Below are 17,014 nucleotides of genomic sequence, written 5' to 3' on the forward strand. Positions count from 1 at the left end.
GACTAGATTAGGTTAGACAGGCCATGATCTGATCCAGACTCAAATTCTGGTCGCTGCACATAATGTTATATAATAATGCCGAATGATAGCGTTTATATGCACTCATCACATAATTACCATCAGTGTGATCATTACTGGTCAACTCCAGATTTTTTTTTTTTTTTTTGAGGTGGTGTTAATTAAAGATGATGCAAACTGATATTTATAACTTAATTTTTGCAGTGGCAGCACAAGCATAATGAAATGTGTAGATATAACCTCAATTACAGCTGGGTTCACATTACAATTTTGCTGTCTGAGAGCCATTTCACGTTTGTAAAAGATTTCTCATCTAAGGCACTCTGTAGTCTTTAAATGCTTTGTTATTTTCACTACAGTAATTAACTGCCTTCGTGATAAACATTAAGCTCCGAAGAAGTGTCCGGTTGTTTGGACCAAAGTGTTGGCTGTGGTGTGTATTGTGGAGTCTGACACTAAATAAGTTGATGTCGCACTTGGGCTCTCACTGGGATCATTTTATACAGTGTGACAAACAATAATTGTAAAAAATAATACAGTATGTGCTTGACTTAATGTGTATATTTGCTTTTTATTTTGTCATACCAGCACTAAAATTAGCTTCCTGTCTTTTGGTGAAATCATGTCATGTTCTTGGGAAGGCTTGATGACGTTAAAGACTGTATGAAAGGGAAGTTGCGATAGTCTTTCTCCAATTGTGTCATATTTCTGGGTCACTGATTTTGCCTGTGATCCTGGAACATTCCTGTCTGAACACAGTTCTAACCCAACCCATATATCATCCCTAAAATTAGAGAGAAATGATGGGGGAACAACACGGATGAAGAAGTACCTAATCCTGGCTGTCAGCCTAAACTTGACAAACTCAAACCTTATCCCACAAATCTGATTGGTTGATTGGAATGTTGTTCCGGGATGAACAAAGATGTTGAGCCAGGAACATGATGCACTTGGTGAAATCAGGTTCATAGTAGTTCTGGGTCACCATGATTTTGCCAAGCAAGACATGTTCTTGGGTCAACATATTTTGTTGATCCTGGAACAACATTCCTGTCCAAAAATGTAGTCCAAACCCTATCCCTCCCCCTAAACCTAACCTTACCCATAAGTTATCCCTAAAAATCAGAGGGAAATGATAGGTGAATAACACTGATGCAGAAGCACCAAACCCTGGTTGTAAGCCTAAACTTGACACAAACTGTAAACTTGTCCCTCAAATCTGATTGGTTGATTGGAACATTCTTCCAGGATCAACTAAGATGTTGATCCAGGAACATGTACTTGGTGAAATCACGTTCACCGTAGTTCTGAGTGAAACAGCTTCTCGAACAAGAAAGCTGCTGGATTTTGATCATCTGGAATTGATTGGATCATTGGATTGTTGTTTGCTATTGCTGCGATCTCATGTGAGTGACATGTTGTCCCGCCATCGTGCCAGTAAACACGTCATCAGAGAAGAGAAGAGATGTCTCTGCTAGAGGGAGGGGAAGTTATTAAAAAGTTATTTCAGTAATTAAAAAAAATTATGTGCACAGATAAATCATTTATAATAAACACTGACTATTCTTATTGTTTTAATGAAATATTGGCATTTTGATTTTGTGGTTACTTTAAGTTTTTGGGATGTTCAGTCAGATGTGAACACTTCTCAATGATTCCGAAGAAGGAGATGGTTAGAATGTGGTCTGATATCCATCCCTTGCAAAATGATTCTCATCCATATTCCAGAGCTCTGCCTGGTGCAGGGTATGTCAAAAGATAACCTCTATTGCTGTAGTTTACAAGCTACAATATCCTCATATTCGGTTGGTTCAGATTGGTGAATGTACGGCAAACGAAAGACATCACGGTTGGTAGAGAAAGTCTGGAAGAGGATCATAGTATTTAAACCTTTAAGCACTCATATCCTCTCTGTCAGCAACATTAGTCTGAGTCAGACCCCTGAGCAACTGCGGGAAGCAGCACAGAGGTATTAGAGCCATCTAATTCCTCTACACCTCCAGTAACCTGTGCATCTGCCAAGCTGAGAGGACGCTGGCACCATGATCAAGCTTAAAGGCAGGAGGCAAAGCCTTTTCCCCAACTATAAACTTGGGGTCACAGCCCCTGCTCCCAAGGATCCAGAGGACTCCGAGCTTCCTTTCGGCCAGCAAAACTGGGTGAAACCATGGAATTCGATGCAGGAATTAAGTAAGGATATTTATGACATCTACGCAGAGTATGAAGACGATGAAGAGGAGAGACTGCTGTCCACCCCTAGTAAACTGTCCTCTCCAACTAAGAACTACATGCTCAACATCAACGTAGGAGGGAAGGTCTACCAGATCTCTTACAGGGTAGCAGCAAAATATCCCAAAACAAGAATCGGCCGTCTTGCAACGTATACGGACCACAACAGGAAACTTGACCTCTGTGATGATTACACTGTCCAGAATAATGAGTTTTTCTTTGACAGGGATCCAGACATCTTCCACAGCATATTCAACTTCTATAGGACTGGAGTTCTCTGGATTAAAGATGAATTGTGCCCACGCAATTTCTTGGAGGAGATCAACTACTGGGGCGTTCGTATCAAGAACACCCATCGCTGCTGCCGCATTTCATTCGAGGAACGGCAAGATGAACTCAACGAACAGCTGAAGGTGCAAAGAGAACTTGAGGCAGAGGTGGAAACTGAGGAACATGAGGACCTGTTTCAGGATATGGCTTTTGGTCATACACGTTTCCTCATTTGGAACTTGATGGAGAAGCCCTTCTCATCGGTCACAGCCAAGCTCATGGCAGTAGCATCCAGTTTCTTCGTGCTGGTATCACTTGTGGCTATGACTCTCAATACGGTAGAGGAAATGCAGAAGATGACCGCCGACCACCTGAATGGGAAGACCTACTGTGAGTATGTGGAGATGCTCTGCATTGCATTTTTTACCATGGAATATATTCTCCGGCTTGTCTCCACACCTGACCTCACACACTTTACAAAGAGCGTGCTGAATGCCGTGGACCTGATTGCAATCCTTCCATTATATCTTCAGATGCTCTTAGAGAGTTTCGAGAGTGACGACTATGGGAGACATGGTAGCGATATTGAGACTGTAGGACGGGTTGGTAAAGTGGGGCAAGTTCTCCGCATCATGCGACTCATGAGAATATTTCGTATCCTAAAACTGGCGCGTCACTCTACTGGACTTCGAGCCTTCGGCTTCACGCTCCGGCAATGTTACCAACAAGTGGGCTGTCTTTTCCTCTTCATTGCGATGGGAATTTTCACCTTCTCTGCCATGGTTTATACCGTAGAGCATGATGTGCATCACACAAACTTCACCAGCATTCCACATGCATGGTGGTGGGCAGCTGTAAGTACATGTTTTTTCAGGTTTATGACTGGTATAAAAAGTACTGTGGTTGTACCATGGTAAAGTGATGGGATTAGGTGATAATGCAAAGATACTTTAATATATCGTGGTCCTGACATTATCCATATACAATGGGATGTACATAGTGCACCAAAATACTTCTAACATTGTGATGGTATATCCATGGTACACGTCCAAAAAACATGGTAATGTCATAGTACTTTTTTGTGTACAGAGCAAGACTTACTGGTGTCTTTCTGCTATAACGCTATTAAATGCTTCCTCTCAGTTGTGTTAAGCCCAAGTGGAACTACTTTGCCTGACACCGATGTGTTGCTCCCTCACTCTGCATAATTTACTACTGCTCTTCTTAACTCTAGTTCTATTTAATTCTAATGACATTTCTGGCATTTTGAGAATTCGTGACTGATTTTTTTAAATCTAAAAAGGTCATTTGTCATTTTCCTGCACACTGAAGTATTCCTCGTCCATTTATTCCACAGGTGAGCATCTCCACTGTGGGCTATGGCGACATGTTTCCAGAGACCGCTCTGGGCAGGATTTTTGCATTTGCGTGCATCTCGTTTGGAATAATTCTCAACGGCATGCCAATCTCCATCCTGTTTAATAAATTCTCTGACTACTATGCAAAGCTGAAAGCCTATGAATACACCTCCACTATAAAGAATCGCGGGAAAGTGAGGTTTGTGAAAAGGGCTGCAAAGACATTCACAGACTGTTTTTAGGGTGCGATGCGCTGACCTACTTTTTTCCACGGATTGATTTTTAACTCATGGACAACAAAAAATTCCAAACAACCAGAACACCCAAGTAACTGTCTTCAAACAGCTTACTAACTGTATAGAAACCAAGTTGTTTGTGCTGCTGGGATACATTTATATTGAACATCTTTTGTACTACACATAAGCAGCACTATTTTCGATCACTGCATTTCGACAACTCTTACAGGTTATAATGGAGTTTAATAAAAACTCTTCTTGGAACACCAATTTATTTGTCATATCAACTGTTAAAAACATTTGATTTTTACTGTGCCATAAGTAATAGTAAGAAAAAAAATGTCAATATATTTTTATATGGGCTAAAGGCAATGTTAAGACAAATAATCCAGTGTAGACAAATACTGCTTCAAATAATCAGTTGAAGGTTTTAAACATCTGGCCAAGCACAAGCTCATCATCAGTACTTTTTACAATCTTGTATAGGCATTTAGTGTCAATCAAGAAAAGCCGATTTATATTAACTGGTTTCCTCTGGAAGCACTCTGAGCTGGGCAGATTGGAGAAACATCTATGAGGTTAACTGCCGTATTGGCAGGGCTATTTCATGACTTAAAGCCAATTTACAGAGGTTAACCTGTTAATGAATTCGGAATTCAGAGCTGACATCCTCATTACAACAGCTTGGCATTGTATGTGACATACAACTACAAAAACTTGTTGACTTAATAAAGGGTGGCCATTGTGACGTCTATAAGAATGCAGACAACTAGAATGTAATTAAATCTGAAAAGCATGCTCATGCAAGCATTGATAATCCTTGAAAGATTAATCCTTGGGGATCATTGAAGTCCCAAGGACAGATGGAAGTAGAGCAGGGAAACAAAATTAATTTTCAAGCCTGCATGTCTCCATCCTCAAAGCTATCATATATATGTATGAAGACTTCAGATTTTTTTTATATATATAACAAATTAATCTCTCATAGAAATCTCTGAGTCATATTTCACCCCCAAAAAACAAAAAGAATTTTACTTTTTGTAAAAAGAGATATATGACTTGGACATGTACACGAAATATGACTTGGACATGTCCTTGATTTGTTTTACAAGATTGGACATTAAAAAGAATAATAAATAAATAACTCCAAAACAGGTCCGGGTATTCTTGTGTATTTTATATTTACATACATCAGCATATAAATTCACAATTAAAAATCCAGATGAAAGAAAAAACAAAATAACATTGATTTGGGACATCAACCTCTTTTAGGCCAGTTTTTCCAGCAGAACCTCAACTCCTTTACAGTTCTGGATCTTCTGTAGTTTAGGAAGGATGGATTTCAGCATAACTCTCACTTCTTCAGCAACACTTTCATCTGCACTGTGAAGAAGGCTGTGGAAACACAAACAAAACCAAATAAAGCAGCTGAAACTTGAATCAAATGCAACCAACCAATGCAAAGATCCATTCATAGATTAAGTGCTAGAGTATGCAGCATGGGCTTCAAATTTGTGAAATTTGATTGGTGGAAAAAAGAAGTGACATCAGAATAAACAAAGAGTCTAGGCTGAGAATATAAAGAAACAAATCTCTCGCTGCTTAAAGTCTTAGGGAGATTATAAGAGGTCATGCACAAAGACTGAGGCTGAGACGGGGAGTGGAAAAAACCCATAATCCTTTGCGGGGTGTAACTCAAGGGTTTGCAGCTGCGAGCCACAGTTTAGCCCTTTATTAGCATACAGACAACAGCATGGCATAATGAAGCAGCACTGTGGAAGATGTGCTTAACCCAAAGCGAACTGTGGGCAATTCCTCCAGCTAATAATCGACAGTATGATGGAAAAGCAGCAAATTTGCTGCCATAGTGAGCTTGTGTGATGTCATAGGATAAGCACTTTGAGGCTTTGTGAAGCAGAGGCTTTAAACATGAATGAATGTACAGGCATGTTCTTCTGGGAGTACATTCAGCATATTTAACGCTCAAACAACAAAGGCTGCTGTGCTATTCTTTACGCCCACCAATCCGAAAGCAATTTACTAGAGTACACAAAAAGGAAGGCATTTTGTTATTTCTAGTTCTGTTCATTTGTGGCAGCCATAAACTTACCAACAAAGAACCATGGCACCACGGTTGACTGAAGCCCACGTCTTGAGGTCCTCCAACTCCACCTTCTCCAGAAGAATCCTGGAAAAACGCTCTGTGGACAAAAATAAGGCAGGAGAGGACAGTAAAACTTGTGTTTTCATGTAAAACTGCTCACTTTGTTTTTATTAGCAGGCTTACACAGAGCAAAGTGACCTTTTAAAATAGAAAAGGAAACCCTAAAGTATCATGAAAATGAATGTGTCAGGGTTTAGCATTTTGTACTTGCCCTCTCTCTCTGCCTCCTTCATCTTAGCATCCTGCTCGATCAACCATTTCAACACCAGGTGACCAGCAGGGTGTTCTGCCATATGCAGCTACAGGAAACACAAATATCAAACCATTACCTTAAAGCTTTTAATGTTTATATGTCTATGTGGTGTTTTTAATATGCTTTAAGACAAACAATGTACAAATGCATAAGTCAACACCATTGCTTAGTATTTTCTCCTTAAAACTGCAGTGCACTCCATATGTTCATGGCGTTAGCCAAGTATAGTTATGAAAAAAATTAAACTAAAGATGTTTATTTGAGATTACTTAATTATTATAAAAAAAAAAATTTAAACCTTAAGACGAAGTCTGGATTTACTTGGTTACAAACCTTTTCAAAAGTATCAACAGAATAAAACGATTTTCTCAAAGGGTATTTTCTCAAAGAATTACAGTCCAGCAAAATATGTTTAATGGACAGTGGATTCTAACAAGATGAACACTTTGGTGAATTTTCTTTTGATGGTAAAAAATGATATGCGAGTCTTGAGTGTCCTATCCGGCATCGTGTGTAAATGATTTGATCCCAGCGATTATTTATATGGAATTTTTTTTTTTTCCAACATCAAGATTTATTTCATGTAGTATTGTTGTTTAAAGGGATATTTCACCGCTTTAAAGATAAATGTGTATTTAAATTGGGTCATTTATGTAGTAGAAATGTGAAATTATTTTAAAAGTTGGTGCCTTCTAGACTGAGAAAAGCCAGAACATGTATTTTTTGCTCATGTGGATGAAAGACAACAACTCCCAGAATGCACTTGCTTCGCTGCCCTACGAGGACACGCCCAAACCACGCCTACCGGTTACAGAGGGCAGGAAGAAGAAATGATACAACAAGGCAGCTAGTTGACTCGAAACTTAAAAGACGCCGTTTTCTCGTAACGACGTAAAAGTCTCTCGCCTCTGGACAAAAAAGCCTCCGATGATGCAAAATAATGATTTTTGCGTCATCTGATGTTTTTTCCCAGACACACAATACAGAAATCTCTCGTCTCAGGGGGACACGAGGGAGGGAAGCACGGTCATTCGAAAACACTGCCGGGTTTCTACTGATACAAAGCTTAATGCTAATGGGCGAAGTATCCCTTTAACCCCCTGAGGTCTACGGTATCGCCGGCGATACCAGCTCGCTTTTTTTTTATTAGTGTAAAAGAAACTCATAAATACTCTGTTGACTTTGATTTTCCATAGGAGTTTCATACATCAATCGATTCTGTTAAATGTGTATTATTTTTGTGTATACTCACAATAAAAACAAAGTGTTGTGCTTTTTGCCAAATAAAGAAAAATAAACACGAAGCGAGTTCTGCCTTCTCTCTGCCAGTGAAGTCCATTCTGAAACGCGTCCGAAAATTAACAATAACTCAGCGAATACTCAGTCAAACAGACATACAGACAGACAGGCATGAAGCTTGAATTCTCTTCTTTTAAATGAAGTCATTTATATAAAAAAACAATTATTCTCATCTTGTGAAATCTGTATTAAAAGAGAGCGATTCCAGTCGAGCTCATCTCATCTCATTACGTTATAATCGGCCCCGCCCACGGAGAGCGCGCGCTATTCAAACGCAAATGGCTGAGGCAATCCTGTGAACGCCCCCATCAGCTCGAGAAAACACACACGTTTATTTAGATCATTGTTTACACCGTCTTGCAGCGCTGTGAGGAATAATACTAATCGAAAATGTCCCTCAGAAGTGCGGGTATATCGAGGAGCGAGCTGAGGAATACAAGTAAGTTTTTTCCTTCTCACGTGAATTTCTTCACGTGGGTTTCTGTTTATGAATGAATAAACGGCATGAATGCGCGCTGTTTACCACAGCTGGCAAAGACAGTTTAAATTTAAATCGCGTGTGTGAATGAATGATGATGTTTTAGCAAACTGTATTGCTATACTGAGATAAGTAAACATCGACTGAATGTTGAAATAAAATGTAGGCTATTTGTATAAGCAACGTATTAAACTGCAAATTAACAATATGCCCTAATATTTCATGAAAACAACGTTACAGTCAGACGAAATATGAAAGACAACATTTTGTTTAGTAGATTTGGGTACAGTTTTTACTGTAGAATATACTGCCACATCAAATAAGCTTTTGTTTAGCCATTTCTATATATAAAATACGATTTTTGTCAAAAATAAAGTCATCAACTAAGATGTTAGCTGTTCCAATGTTGGTTATATTCAAACTAATGAATACATAGATAAAATGTAGGGCCTATAATCATTTTTTTTTACAAAGAAAGAGTACACTTGAAATATTGTTGAAATTGTAATTATTGTTGTAATTGTAACCATTTTAATAAAATAGCAAAACATATTTACAAGATAGATGTAAGCAAAATCTTAAATGGTCAATATAAGTCTTCTTCTAAATATATCTTTTGTCCTTTCATTGTGGCTCAGTCAGTGTCACACCTGAGTGAATGGCTCATCATTATGCAGAGTGGGTGTATTCTAAGGTGTAAACCACTCCTCGTTCACGCCCCCTCGCATATTGGCTTTCCAAGCAAAACCTGTTTTACATCAATTTAAATCAATGTATGGTTTTATGTGAACGATAAAGCAAGACTATTTTCACATAATTTTGAAGAAAAAACTATAGGCGACGACATCCATAAGTCAAAAGTCTTATTGCCACATATTTAGTATGTGTTTTGTGGTCTTATTTCAAAAATTTTAATTTTTAGTTTTTTCGATAACCACGCATAAACATTATTCTCTCAAAAATGAAAACATGTACATACATGTGGCTCACATATTATTGTAGTCCTGTTTGTGCTATATAGAGTGAATTTACACCTTTGCCATTAATATGTTTATAAGCAACTGAAAAAAGCACAAATGTCAGGGCATGTCAGAACACCCCCAGGGCCCAAAAAAACGCTCAGACTCCAGAGGGTTAAGCACTGATCGGTCTCAGATCTGTGAAAGGTATATAGCATTTAACTGGTTCTGTAGATAAAGCTTCTTTAACAGCACTGTCTGCTTTCTCATTACCAGAGATTCCCCAATGGCCAGGTACCCAGCAGAAAATATTATTACAATTCTTTAATTCGAGAGATGACACTTTGATTAAAGTCTTCACAGTTGTGAAGATGAGTGATCAGTTTTTAAAGATTCCAATGCTTCAAGACATGACTTTGAATCAGTTATTATTAAAAAACCCTTTTGCGAAGAAATCTCAATAAACTTCAATGCCAATAATAGAGCATTTGCCTCTGCAGTGAAAACAACATCACATACCAATACTGGCAGCACTGCAAATATCTGAGGCTGAAACCTGTAGATGCGTTACCTGGCCGTCTTCTCCACCTGGTACGAGGGGCCCGGCCGCCAGAGCCGCCACCGCCTCCATGGCAGGCCTGAGATCTCCGATGGCGGCCCCCAGGATGTCACTCACAGCCACACAGCTGGCTTTATCCATCACCATAGCCTGGGCGTTCTCACACAGGTGCTCCAGCAGAGGAGGGGACACGGCTTCCAGCAGCTCCTTCCTCCTGATCGCTACATCCTTCTTACTGGAAGACCAAACACAAAATGCTTCAGCGTTTGAGTGGAGCATTTCTTCATCCATCTTTATGGTCCATCTGACACGGTTGATCCAAATGGCATGCACATTCATAGAAAAGTGGACATTTTCTCATACCTGTGTGCATTGCCGTCACCTTTCTCAAGCACCTGAATGATCTCGGGTAAGAGGTGTGCGGGGTCTCTTGGGCTCAGGAGGTAAAGCAGCACTTTTTTACCATGTTTATTGCTGATTATGTCAGATAAGGAACTAAGCATTTCCTGAGAGCAAAATAAGACATGATATAAGAAATATTAAATCATCCAAATACTGGAGGGAAAAAAAACAACAGAAAAACTGCAAATAAAGAAATATGTAACTAAAGAGGACTTACTGAGATGATAATTTGTTTAACCAACTTGGTGTCGTCAATGCAATCGAATGCAGCCAATAAGACAAGATGACCATATTCACCCTGAAAATAAATAAAACTCATTTTTACTGCCGTGAAACATTTAATGGAATAAACAACAAATTAAAATTATTATTATACTATTACACAGTTTGTTATTAATGTGTATAAGTCAACTTTCCCGAACGAACATCAAATGAAAACAGAAATTATCATTTTCTTAAAGAAAACAACGCCAATTTTGTCTTAACACTATTTTGGGTAAAGTATTTCCATCATTTTTTGTAGCTGAAATAAATTCCACAAATTAAAAAACACCCAAACTCTCACTATTATATAAATATGTGTGAAAATAAATCTGCATGGTTAATCCTTTTAACATTTAATTTAAAACAAAATCACAAAAAAACAACCTTTCATTGAAGTAAAACAAATGAAAGTAGACCAAAAAAATTAAAAAATTAAAATAGCACTATTACACATTGGCCACACTTAATTTGGTATGAGTATAAATATGGGGAAACACGAAGGCCAAATTCCCTTAATCATCCATCACAATGAGTAATACCAAAGAATATAGTTCTGATGTGTGAACATGCCCACGGTTAAATACACTGCTGGATCTTTAACGTTGTGGGCCTGTTTTTTGCTGGAGGTCTGGGACTTCTTGTTCAGATGCATGGTATCATGGACTCTAGAAAATACCAACAGATAAAAAATCTAAACCTGACGGCCTCTGCTAGAAATCGTATAATGGGACGTGGTTGGATCATCCATCAGGACAACGATCCAATACAAACATCAACACAGAAATGTGTCACTGAACACAAAATTAAGCTTCTGCCGTGACTATCCCAGTTCCCTGACCCGAACCCTATAGAAAATGAATGGGCTGAACTGAAGAGGAGAAGCACCAACATGGATCTGGGAATCTGAAGGATCTAGAGATTCTGAATGCAGGAATGATCTCTGATCTCCTGTCAGGTGTTCTCCAAACTCACCAGCCATTATAGGAGAAGACTCAGAGCTGTTATCTTGGGGTAAGGAGGTTGCAAGAGGTATTGAATAAAAGGCTGCCATTAATTGTGGCCAATGTGTATTAGAGAAAAGAAATTTAATAGTTCGATTTTCTCCCCATTTTTACTTCGATGGAAAATCTGATTTTTTTGTGTACTTTTTGAATGAAAGGTCAAAAGGATTAACCATGCAGATGTGTTTTCACAGGCTTCTTTGGTCATATTTACCAAGGATCCCAATAATTTTGACCAGGACTGTATATATATATATATATATGGATTTTAGGGTGAAATATAATGTTTTCTGTGAGATTCACCCATTCACAGATTGCACAGATTAGAAAGGCAGCTCACCGTTGCAAACTTTGTAATGTATGATTTCATTGTTTTTACTATAACTTTGCGGTCCTGAAAGAAAGAGCAGAGACAAAACCATGTCAGGCTAAAAGCAAACACCAGCAATCATGAAGAGTGTCATTTGGAGAGTGTAAAGGAGTGCTAACCTTAGGTGTGCCGTGCCATAAACAGTGCATGGTCACTCTGGCTCCATCATGAGTGTGTGCCATGTACACGACCGCTTCTCTGATGGCCTCGATCATCTCCTGAAGGACAGCCCACAACAGACATCAGTACAGACAGCAGACGGTGACATCAGCAGTCAAACTGGGCACAACACTCACCGTTCTCTGTTTGGCGGGAGCGTGCTCAAAGAAGTCCAGAAAAACTTTGTGGACCAGTGAATGTTTAATGACGGCCTCCCTGTAGAGGGAACGTAATGCATTCATTCACTCAGAAATAAAACACCAAGACTCTATCATCACATGCCAGTAGGAATGGGCAGTGTGATGATACATATCTGTAATAAACTCTGAAAATAAACTGTAATAAAATTGACAACAGGTTTTTATACATCAGGGTTATTTTAGTATTATTAAAATACTATATTATATTTTGAATTGCCTTTTATTTTTATATTTCAGCTTTATTATAATTAAATTGTTTTGAATTCAGGTGTTACATAATGTGAGGCTGCTTTTGCAGTGATGCAAACGTTATCATTCATTTGTTTAAATTCCTCCATGTGTACATAGATAGACGGACAATTAAAGCAACATTAAAAATAAACTGTGGACAATTAAAAAAAGCAAAAAAGCTAAATTGATTCCTCATATTTTGGTCATACTGCGCATTAGGGGGGGGGAATTAGATTCTTAGATGCATCGCGATGCGGACATGGACGATTCTGAATCGATTTACAAATGTCAAAAATCGATTTTCTAAATGTTTTTAGTCTGGGGCGTGCGCATAACAGAGACGCATGATGGCTGAGCGCAAAATCCGAACGGCACACTCTTCGTTAAAAGCTGACGTATGGAAAATTTCATTGTGGACTATTTAGTATTTTTGTATGAGAGCTGTTTTCTGTATTGTTTTGCTGTAAACAGATCCGTTATACGTAGGATCCTCCACAGTCACAGTGTGTATCAGTGCAACGCCAGTCACAAAAAGTTACATTTTGACTGTTCTCTCTCGCAGATGTTCATTTATTTTTTTTGTATAAGCTGTTTTTGATTGTGGTATGCAGCAACTATTTCAAATCATAAGTCTTAGACTCTTTATTATTAATTTGTGTATAAGAGCAGCTTTGTATGTTACTAATTATTTAGAATATGCGCAAGTCCACAAGCATTTTTTTTGTATGAGAGCGGTTTGTGATTTTGCAACAGCAAAATTTTTATTTTTTTGTCTGAAGGATTATTGCTCATTGGACATAACAGGAGGATGTTGGTTAGAAGTCTATTATTAAACGTTAGAGATTCAGAATATGCTGAAGTTTGTATTCATTGACTACAAGCTTGCTGCCAGTACAGGCACACATTTCTTTTCCTGTTGGTTCTTTGCAATGTGACACATGCTGGCAAATGTAACCTTATAGTTGACTTGCCAAATCACTTCCATTTGTTTTATTAATAAAAGATGATTGAAGTAAATTCTTTATGGGTCATTATAAATACTTTGCTTTAAAAGTACCATGTAGTCACACACACACACACACACACACACACACACACACACACACACACAAAAAGATGCATCGATAATCGTTTTAGCATCGTAATCTGAATCGTAATCGGATCGTGAGGTGCCTAGAGATTCCCATCCCTACATGTCAGCTTTAAGAATAACTCACTTCTGTGCCATTGGTGTGAGGATCTGCTTCATTTCATCCATGATGCTCTCCATTTTATCTGGATTTGCTTCCAAAACCTTCTCTAATGTAGGACAAATTGGGGACTGGCAAAAAAAGAAAGAAAAGCAAATGTCATCACCATTTTTATGGACAACAAACACACTTGTCTTTCGGTTTACATAAAGCTTCTAGGTCTCTTATCCGGCAGCTGAGAGCACACGTACCTTGCAGACTTGGAATACGTTTCCATAGAGTTCCTCAGTGAGCATGAGTCTCTGGGAGAGGATGGCCTTATCGTTGTAAGCGTACTCGACTACTGAAGACGCCTCGGAGTGCCTGAGCATCTGTCTGACCTTCCCCTTAAAAGCCAGCATCACTTCCCCCACCTGCTGCTTACTCCTGCACCAGAAAAGAGTTCATTACCAAACCATGCTTGGTTGAATGCATCATTACAACGTCATTCTGAACCGAACCTAAAGTCAAACACAGCAAACACTTAAAGGATGCGATTCATACAATGTTGTTTTTCAAGTAACTGCATTATAAATGGACTTACTCTGAACTCAACCGTTAAAGAGATTCATGAGAAATGGATGTGACTTACCCATACATTAGAAACTTCTTCACAATGTTTCTGGCGTATTTCGATTTACTCAACTCCACAATGTGCTCTAGAAAGTGAAATATCAGGGTAGAGAAGGGCGATGAGAGACGATCACATCACATAAACACACGCAGTTCATTACACTGACGATAAGACCGACCTTTGAGTTCCTCAAAGACCTCTTGCCTCTGGTTCTCACTGCCAAACTGAATGAAACACTGAAGCACTCGTGTGGAATCATGAGCAAACGCAATCTAGCAAAAAGACAACCACAAAACAATGTTTCGCAGTTTAAGAAATACAGTAATTCAACGCAAAGAAGAGTCTTTACTTACGGTTTTAATTTTTCCCTTCACAAGATCCTGTAGTTCTTTCATCAGTTTTTCCCTCTTTTGCTTGTCACAGTCTTTCCTGTACTTCCACAAAACACACAGATATGAGTGTTGCTTCAGATTTTTGCACTTATCTCACAGGTTTTTGAGATTTATTAAAATTAGATGCTTTTGGTTTTATGAAGGTCACATTCTTGAAATTAAAAGTTTCTTGGAATAATATGCATATTATAATACTTTACTACTAAAGACAATCTATACAAAGAGAAACCATACACAGGCCATTTCATTATTTACGGTCAAAACAATTTACATCAATTTTGTCCATACATTTTTTTCAAAAGTTAGTGTACTTGGTTACCAAGGAGACACCCAGAGCAAACAAAGCATGCTTGAGATGATAAATATTATTTGCGAACAATATTTTATCCGCATTAATTGCATACGTATAAGAATAAACACAATTGATTCGCCACAGAATGAACTGATTTGAGATGAGATGGAAATGACTGTTGAAAAAGACTCTACTGTGATGAATGTATATCTATTGTTTGACATTTCTAGTAGACAATTAAACTGAGTGTGAAAACTGAAATGTGTTTTATGACAGCTTGTTATTGTTGTTATATTATGTATTTTATTAAACGCCCATGACTGAAGAAAAACCCATAAACAAAACCCTTGCACGTAATAACCATAAGCTCTTACCGTCTTACAATTTCCCACACTTGTTTGGCTCGGTTTACAATCTGGTAACTGTCCTTTCTCTCGTTCTGTTGACGATTCTGTTTCAAATCTTTCTTTTTCTGTTTGAATTCATCCCATTTAGGTTTCTTCCCTTCAGAGCCTTTGAAAGAAAACGTTTTATTGATTAATTTACACCAAAAATCACATCAGTTCACAACACACTATTACAGCGGTTCCCAGGTAAGACAATCCAGGACATATTTGGACATTTGTACCTTCCTCCGGTTTGCCTCCATCTCCAGGGTATTTCCTCTTCTTTGCGAACTTTCCACCTGTTGGTTTTCCTTTGAATGTCTTTGGTCCTCCATCTGCCCCTGTTTTTTTAAAACTCTTTGCTTTGTCTGTGTTGTAAGGTTTGAATGGCCGTTTGCCTTGAGGTTTTCCTCCAGTTTTACCTAATGAAGGAAAACACTGATATTAATGCATTGTAAGCATATGCCTGAGCATAAGCTGTGTTCTGGATTCTTTACAACAACACTGCAAAACTGATAATTAAGAATATGTGGAGATCTTACAGCACAATATATAAAAATAAGAATGTAAAAGAGGTTACCTTTCGGCTTGAATGATGTTTTCTTGCCGTCTCTGGGCGTGAATGACTTCTTTCTCGGTTTAGCCTCCATTCTGGACTGGAAACGGTTGATTAAATTGTCAGATTACTTGTTTTACAATTGTGTTTTATTCTGGAAGCTGGAATGCGTGAATTTTAATCACGATAAAACAGAGAATCTCCTGTGTCTGAACGACACCCTGTAAAGAATCAAACAGTGGCTATTTAAGTTTCTGTAGTGGCTTATACAATAACCTAAAAATAATGACAGGCAAGTAGTCTAATAAATGTTACATATATATTTACATACTGGACCAGTTCTCGTCCTAACTGAGAGGCAATTTCGTTGTTCTTTAATAAAACGACGAGACACGTTTTCCTACTCACCCATGTGTACAGACAAATCACTTTACGGCATCTGATTTCCAGCGTCGTAAGGAACTGGGAGCCCGTTTGCGACAGTCTGTCGCAGCGTAACAGGACAACTTAAAAGTCACTGGCATATTAAAAGATCGTTTAATAATTTATTTAAAAATACCGTTTAGAATATTTTGATATTTTAGTTGTTATAAAATAGCTTAAGGTTTTTGCAATAAGGTAAAATTGTAAAATAGCAAAAGGATGTCTGATTTTCCTACAATATCTTCTTTTGTGTTCAATAGAAGAAATAAAAACATGCAGGTTTCGAACAACATGCGGGTGAGTAAATGATGACCTAGAGCGCCAAAAGTTACATAGTGTACCATTAATATCTTTATTTATTATCATTAACAGCCTGCACCTGTCCAATAAAAAAAATGCCGTAAACACATTGAATTAATTTAAAACATGAATGCAATTTTGTTTCTTAAAAAAATCAACTGTAAACATTAACATATAAAAAAAAAAATCAACATAAGAATTCAGCCAAAACTCTGCCAACATGACATCACATGACATGAAATACACCAACAGCAAAATATTTGTAATTTCAAAATATTATAATATTTATAATCGCCTCTCACTGGTGGTTGTGTTAAGAATCATATATAAATAATGAAGTGTTAAGAATCATACATAAATAAGGTAGTGTTAAGAATCATATATAAATAATGTACGTGTCGTGCATTTATAA

At 38.0% G+C, this 17,014-nt stretch overlaps 2 protein-coding genes and 1 long non-coding RNA gene across 5 annotated transcripts; 1 reads left to right on the plus strand and 2 right to left on the minus strand.

Moving 5' to 3' along the window:
- Window positions 1–1,931: 1,931 nt before the first annotated feature.
- kcnv2a (potassium channel, subfamily V, member 2a) lies at window positions 1,932–5,507 on the plus strand. Its single transcript, XM_082157723.1, has 2 exons — window positions 1,932–3,371; window positions 3,875–5,507. The coding sequence occupies exons 1-2, from the start codon at window positions 2,061–2,063 to the stop codon at window positions 4,115–4,117; spliced, it is 1,554 nt and encodes a 517-aa protein (XP_082013849.1). The 5' UTR covers window positions 1,932–2,060; the 3' UTR covers window positions 4,118–5,507.
- Window positions 5,268–16,351, minus strand: pum3 (pumilio RNA-binding family member 3). Of its 3 annotated transcripts, none has more exons than XM_082157666.1 (18): window positions 16,288–16,351; window positions 15,904–16,100; window positions 15,566–15,745; window positions 15,312–15,450; window positions 14,607–14,682; window positions 14,432–14,525; window positions 14,272–14,338; window positions 13,892–14,066; window positions 13,668–13,771; window positions 12,157–12,235; window positions 11,980–12,078; window positions 11,831–11,884; window positions 10,443–10,523; window positions 10,187–10,329; window positions 9,836–10,058; window positions 6,487–6,574; window positions 6,222–6,312; window positions 5,268–5,506 (listed from the first exon to the last, which is right to left on the minus strand). In XM_082157666.1, the coding sequence occupies exons 2-18, from the start codon at window positions 15,971–15,973 to the stop codon at window positions 5,380–5,382; spliced, it is 1,890 nt and encodes a 629-aa protein (XP_082013792.1). In that variant the 5' UTR covers window positions 15,974–16,100; window positions 16,288–16,351; the 3' UTR covers window positions 5,268–5,379. The 3 variants fall into 3 exon arrangements, with proteins under 3 accessions (XP_082013792.1, XP_082013790.1, XP_082013791.1); XM_082157664.1 differs by having other exon boundaries at window positions 16,211–16,328; XM_082157665.1 differs by having other exon boundaries at window positions 15,904–16,293.
- LOC309489147 lies at window positions 6,820–9,829 on the minus strand. Its single transcript, XR_014202350.1, has 2 exons — window positions 9,448–9,829; window positions 6,820–7,628 (listed from the first exon to the last, which is right to left on the minus strand). It is a non-coding gene; the product is annotated as an uncharacterized lncRNA (long non-coding RNA).
- Window positions 16,352–17,014: the final 663 nt, after the last annotated feature.

The sequence above is a fragment of the Leuciscus leuciscus genome, assembly GCF_965113295.1.
Source record: "Leuciscus leuciscus genome assembly, chromosome: 24".
Lineage (NCBI taxonomy): Eukaryota > Metazoa > Chordata > Actinopteri > Cypriniformes > Leuciscidae > Leuciscus > Leuciscus leuciscus.

Bases quoted from the DNA above. Each gene is read 5' to 3' on its own strand.
- pum3 (XM_082157666.1), bottom strand. From the start codon at position 15,973: ATGGAGGCTAAACCGAGAAAGAAGTCATTCACGCCCAGAGACGGCAAG. The intron at 11,885-11,979 runs GTTAGCACTCCT...TCTTTCTTTCAG, and splicing joins TATGGCACGGCACACCTAAG to GACCGCAAAGTTATAGTAAA. The intron at 10,330-10,442 runs GTAAGTCCTCTT...TTTTGCTCTCAG, and splicing joins TTAAACAAATTATCATCTCA to GAAATGCTTAGTTCCTTATC.
- kcnv2a (XM_082157723.1), top strand. From the start codon at position 2,061: ATGATCAAGCTTAAAGGCAGGAGGCAAAGCCTTTTCCCCAACTATAAA. The intron at 3,372-3,874 runs GTAAGTACATGT...TTTATTCCACAG, and splicing joins ATGCATGGTGGTGGGCAGCT to GTGAGCATCTCCACTGTGGG.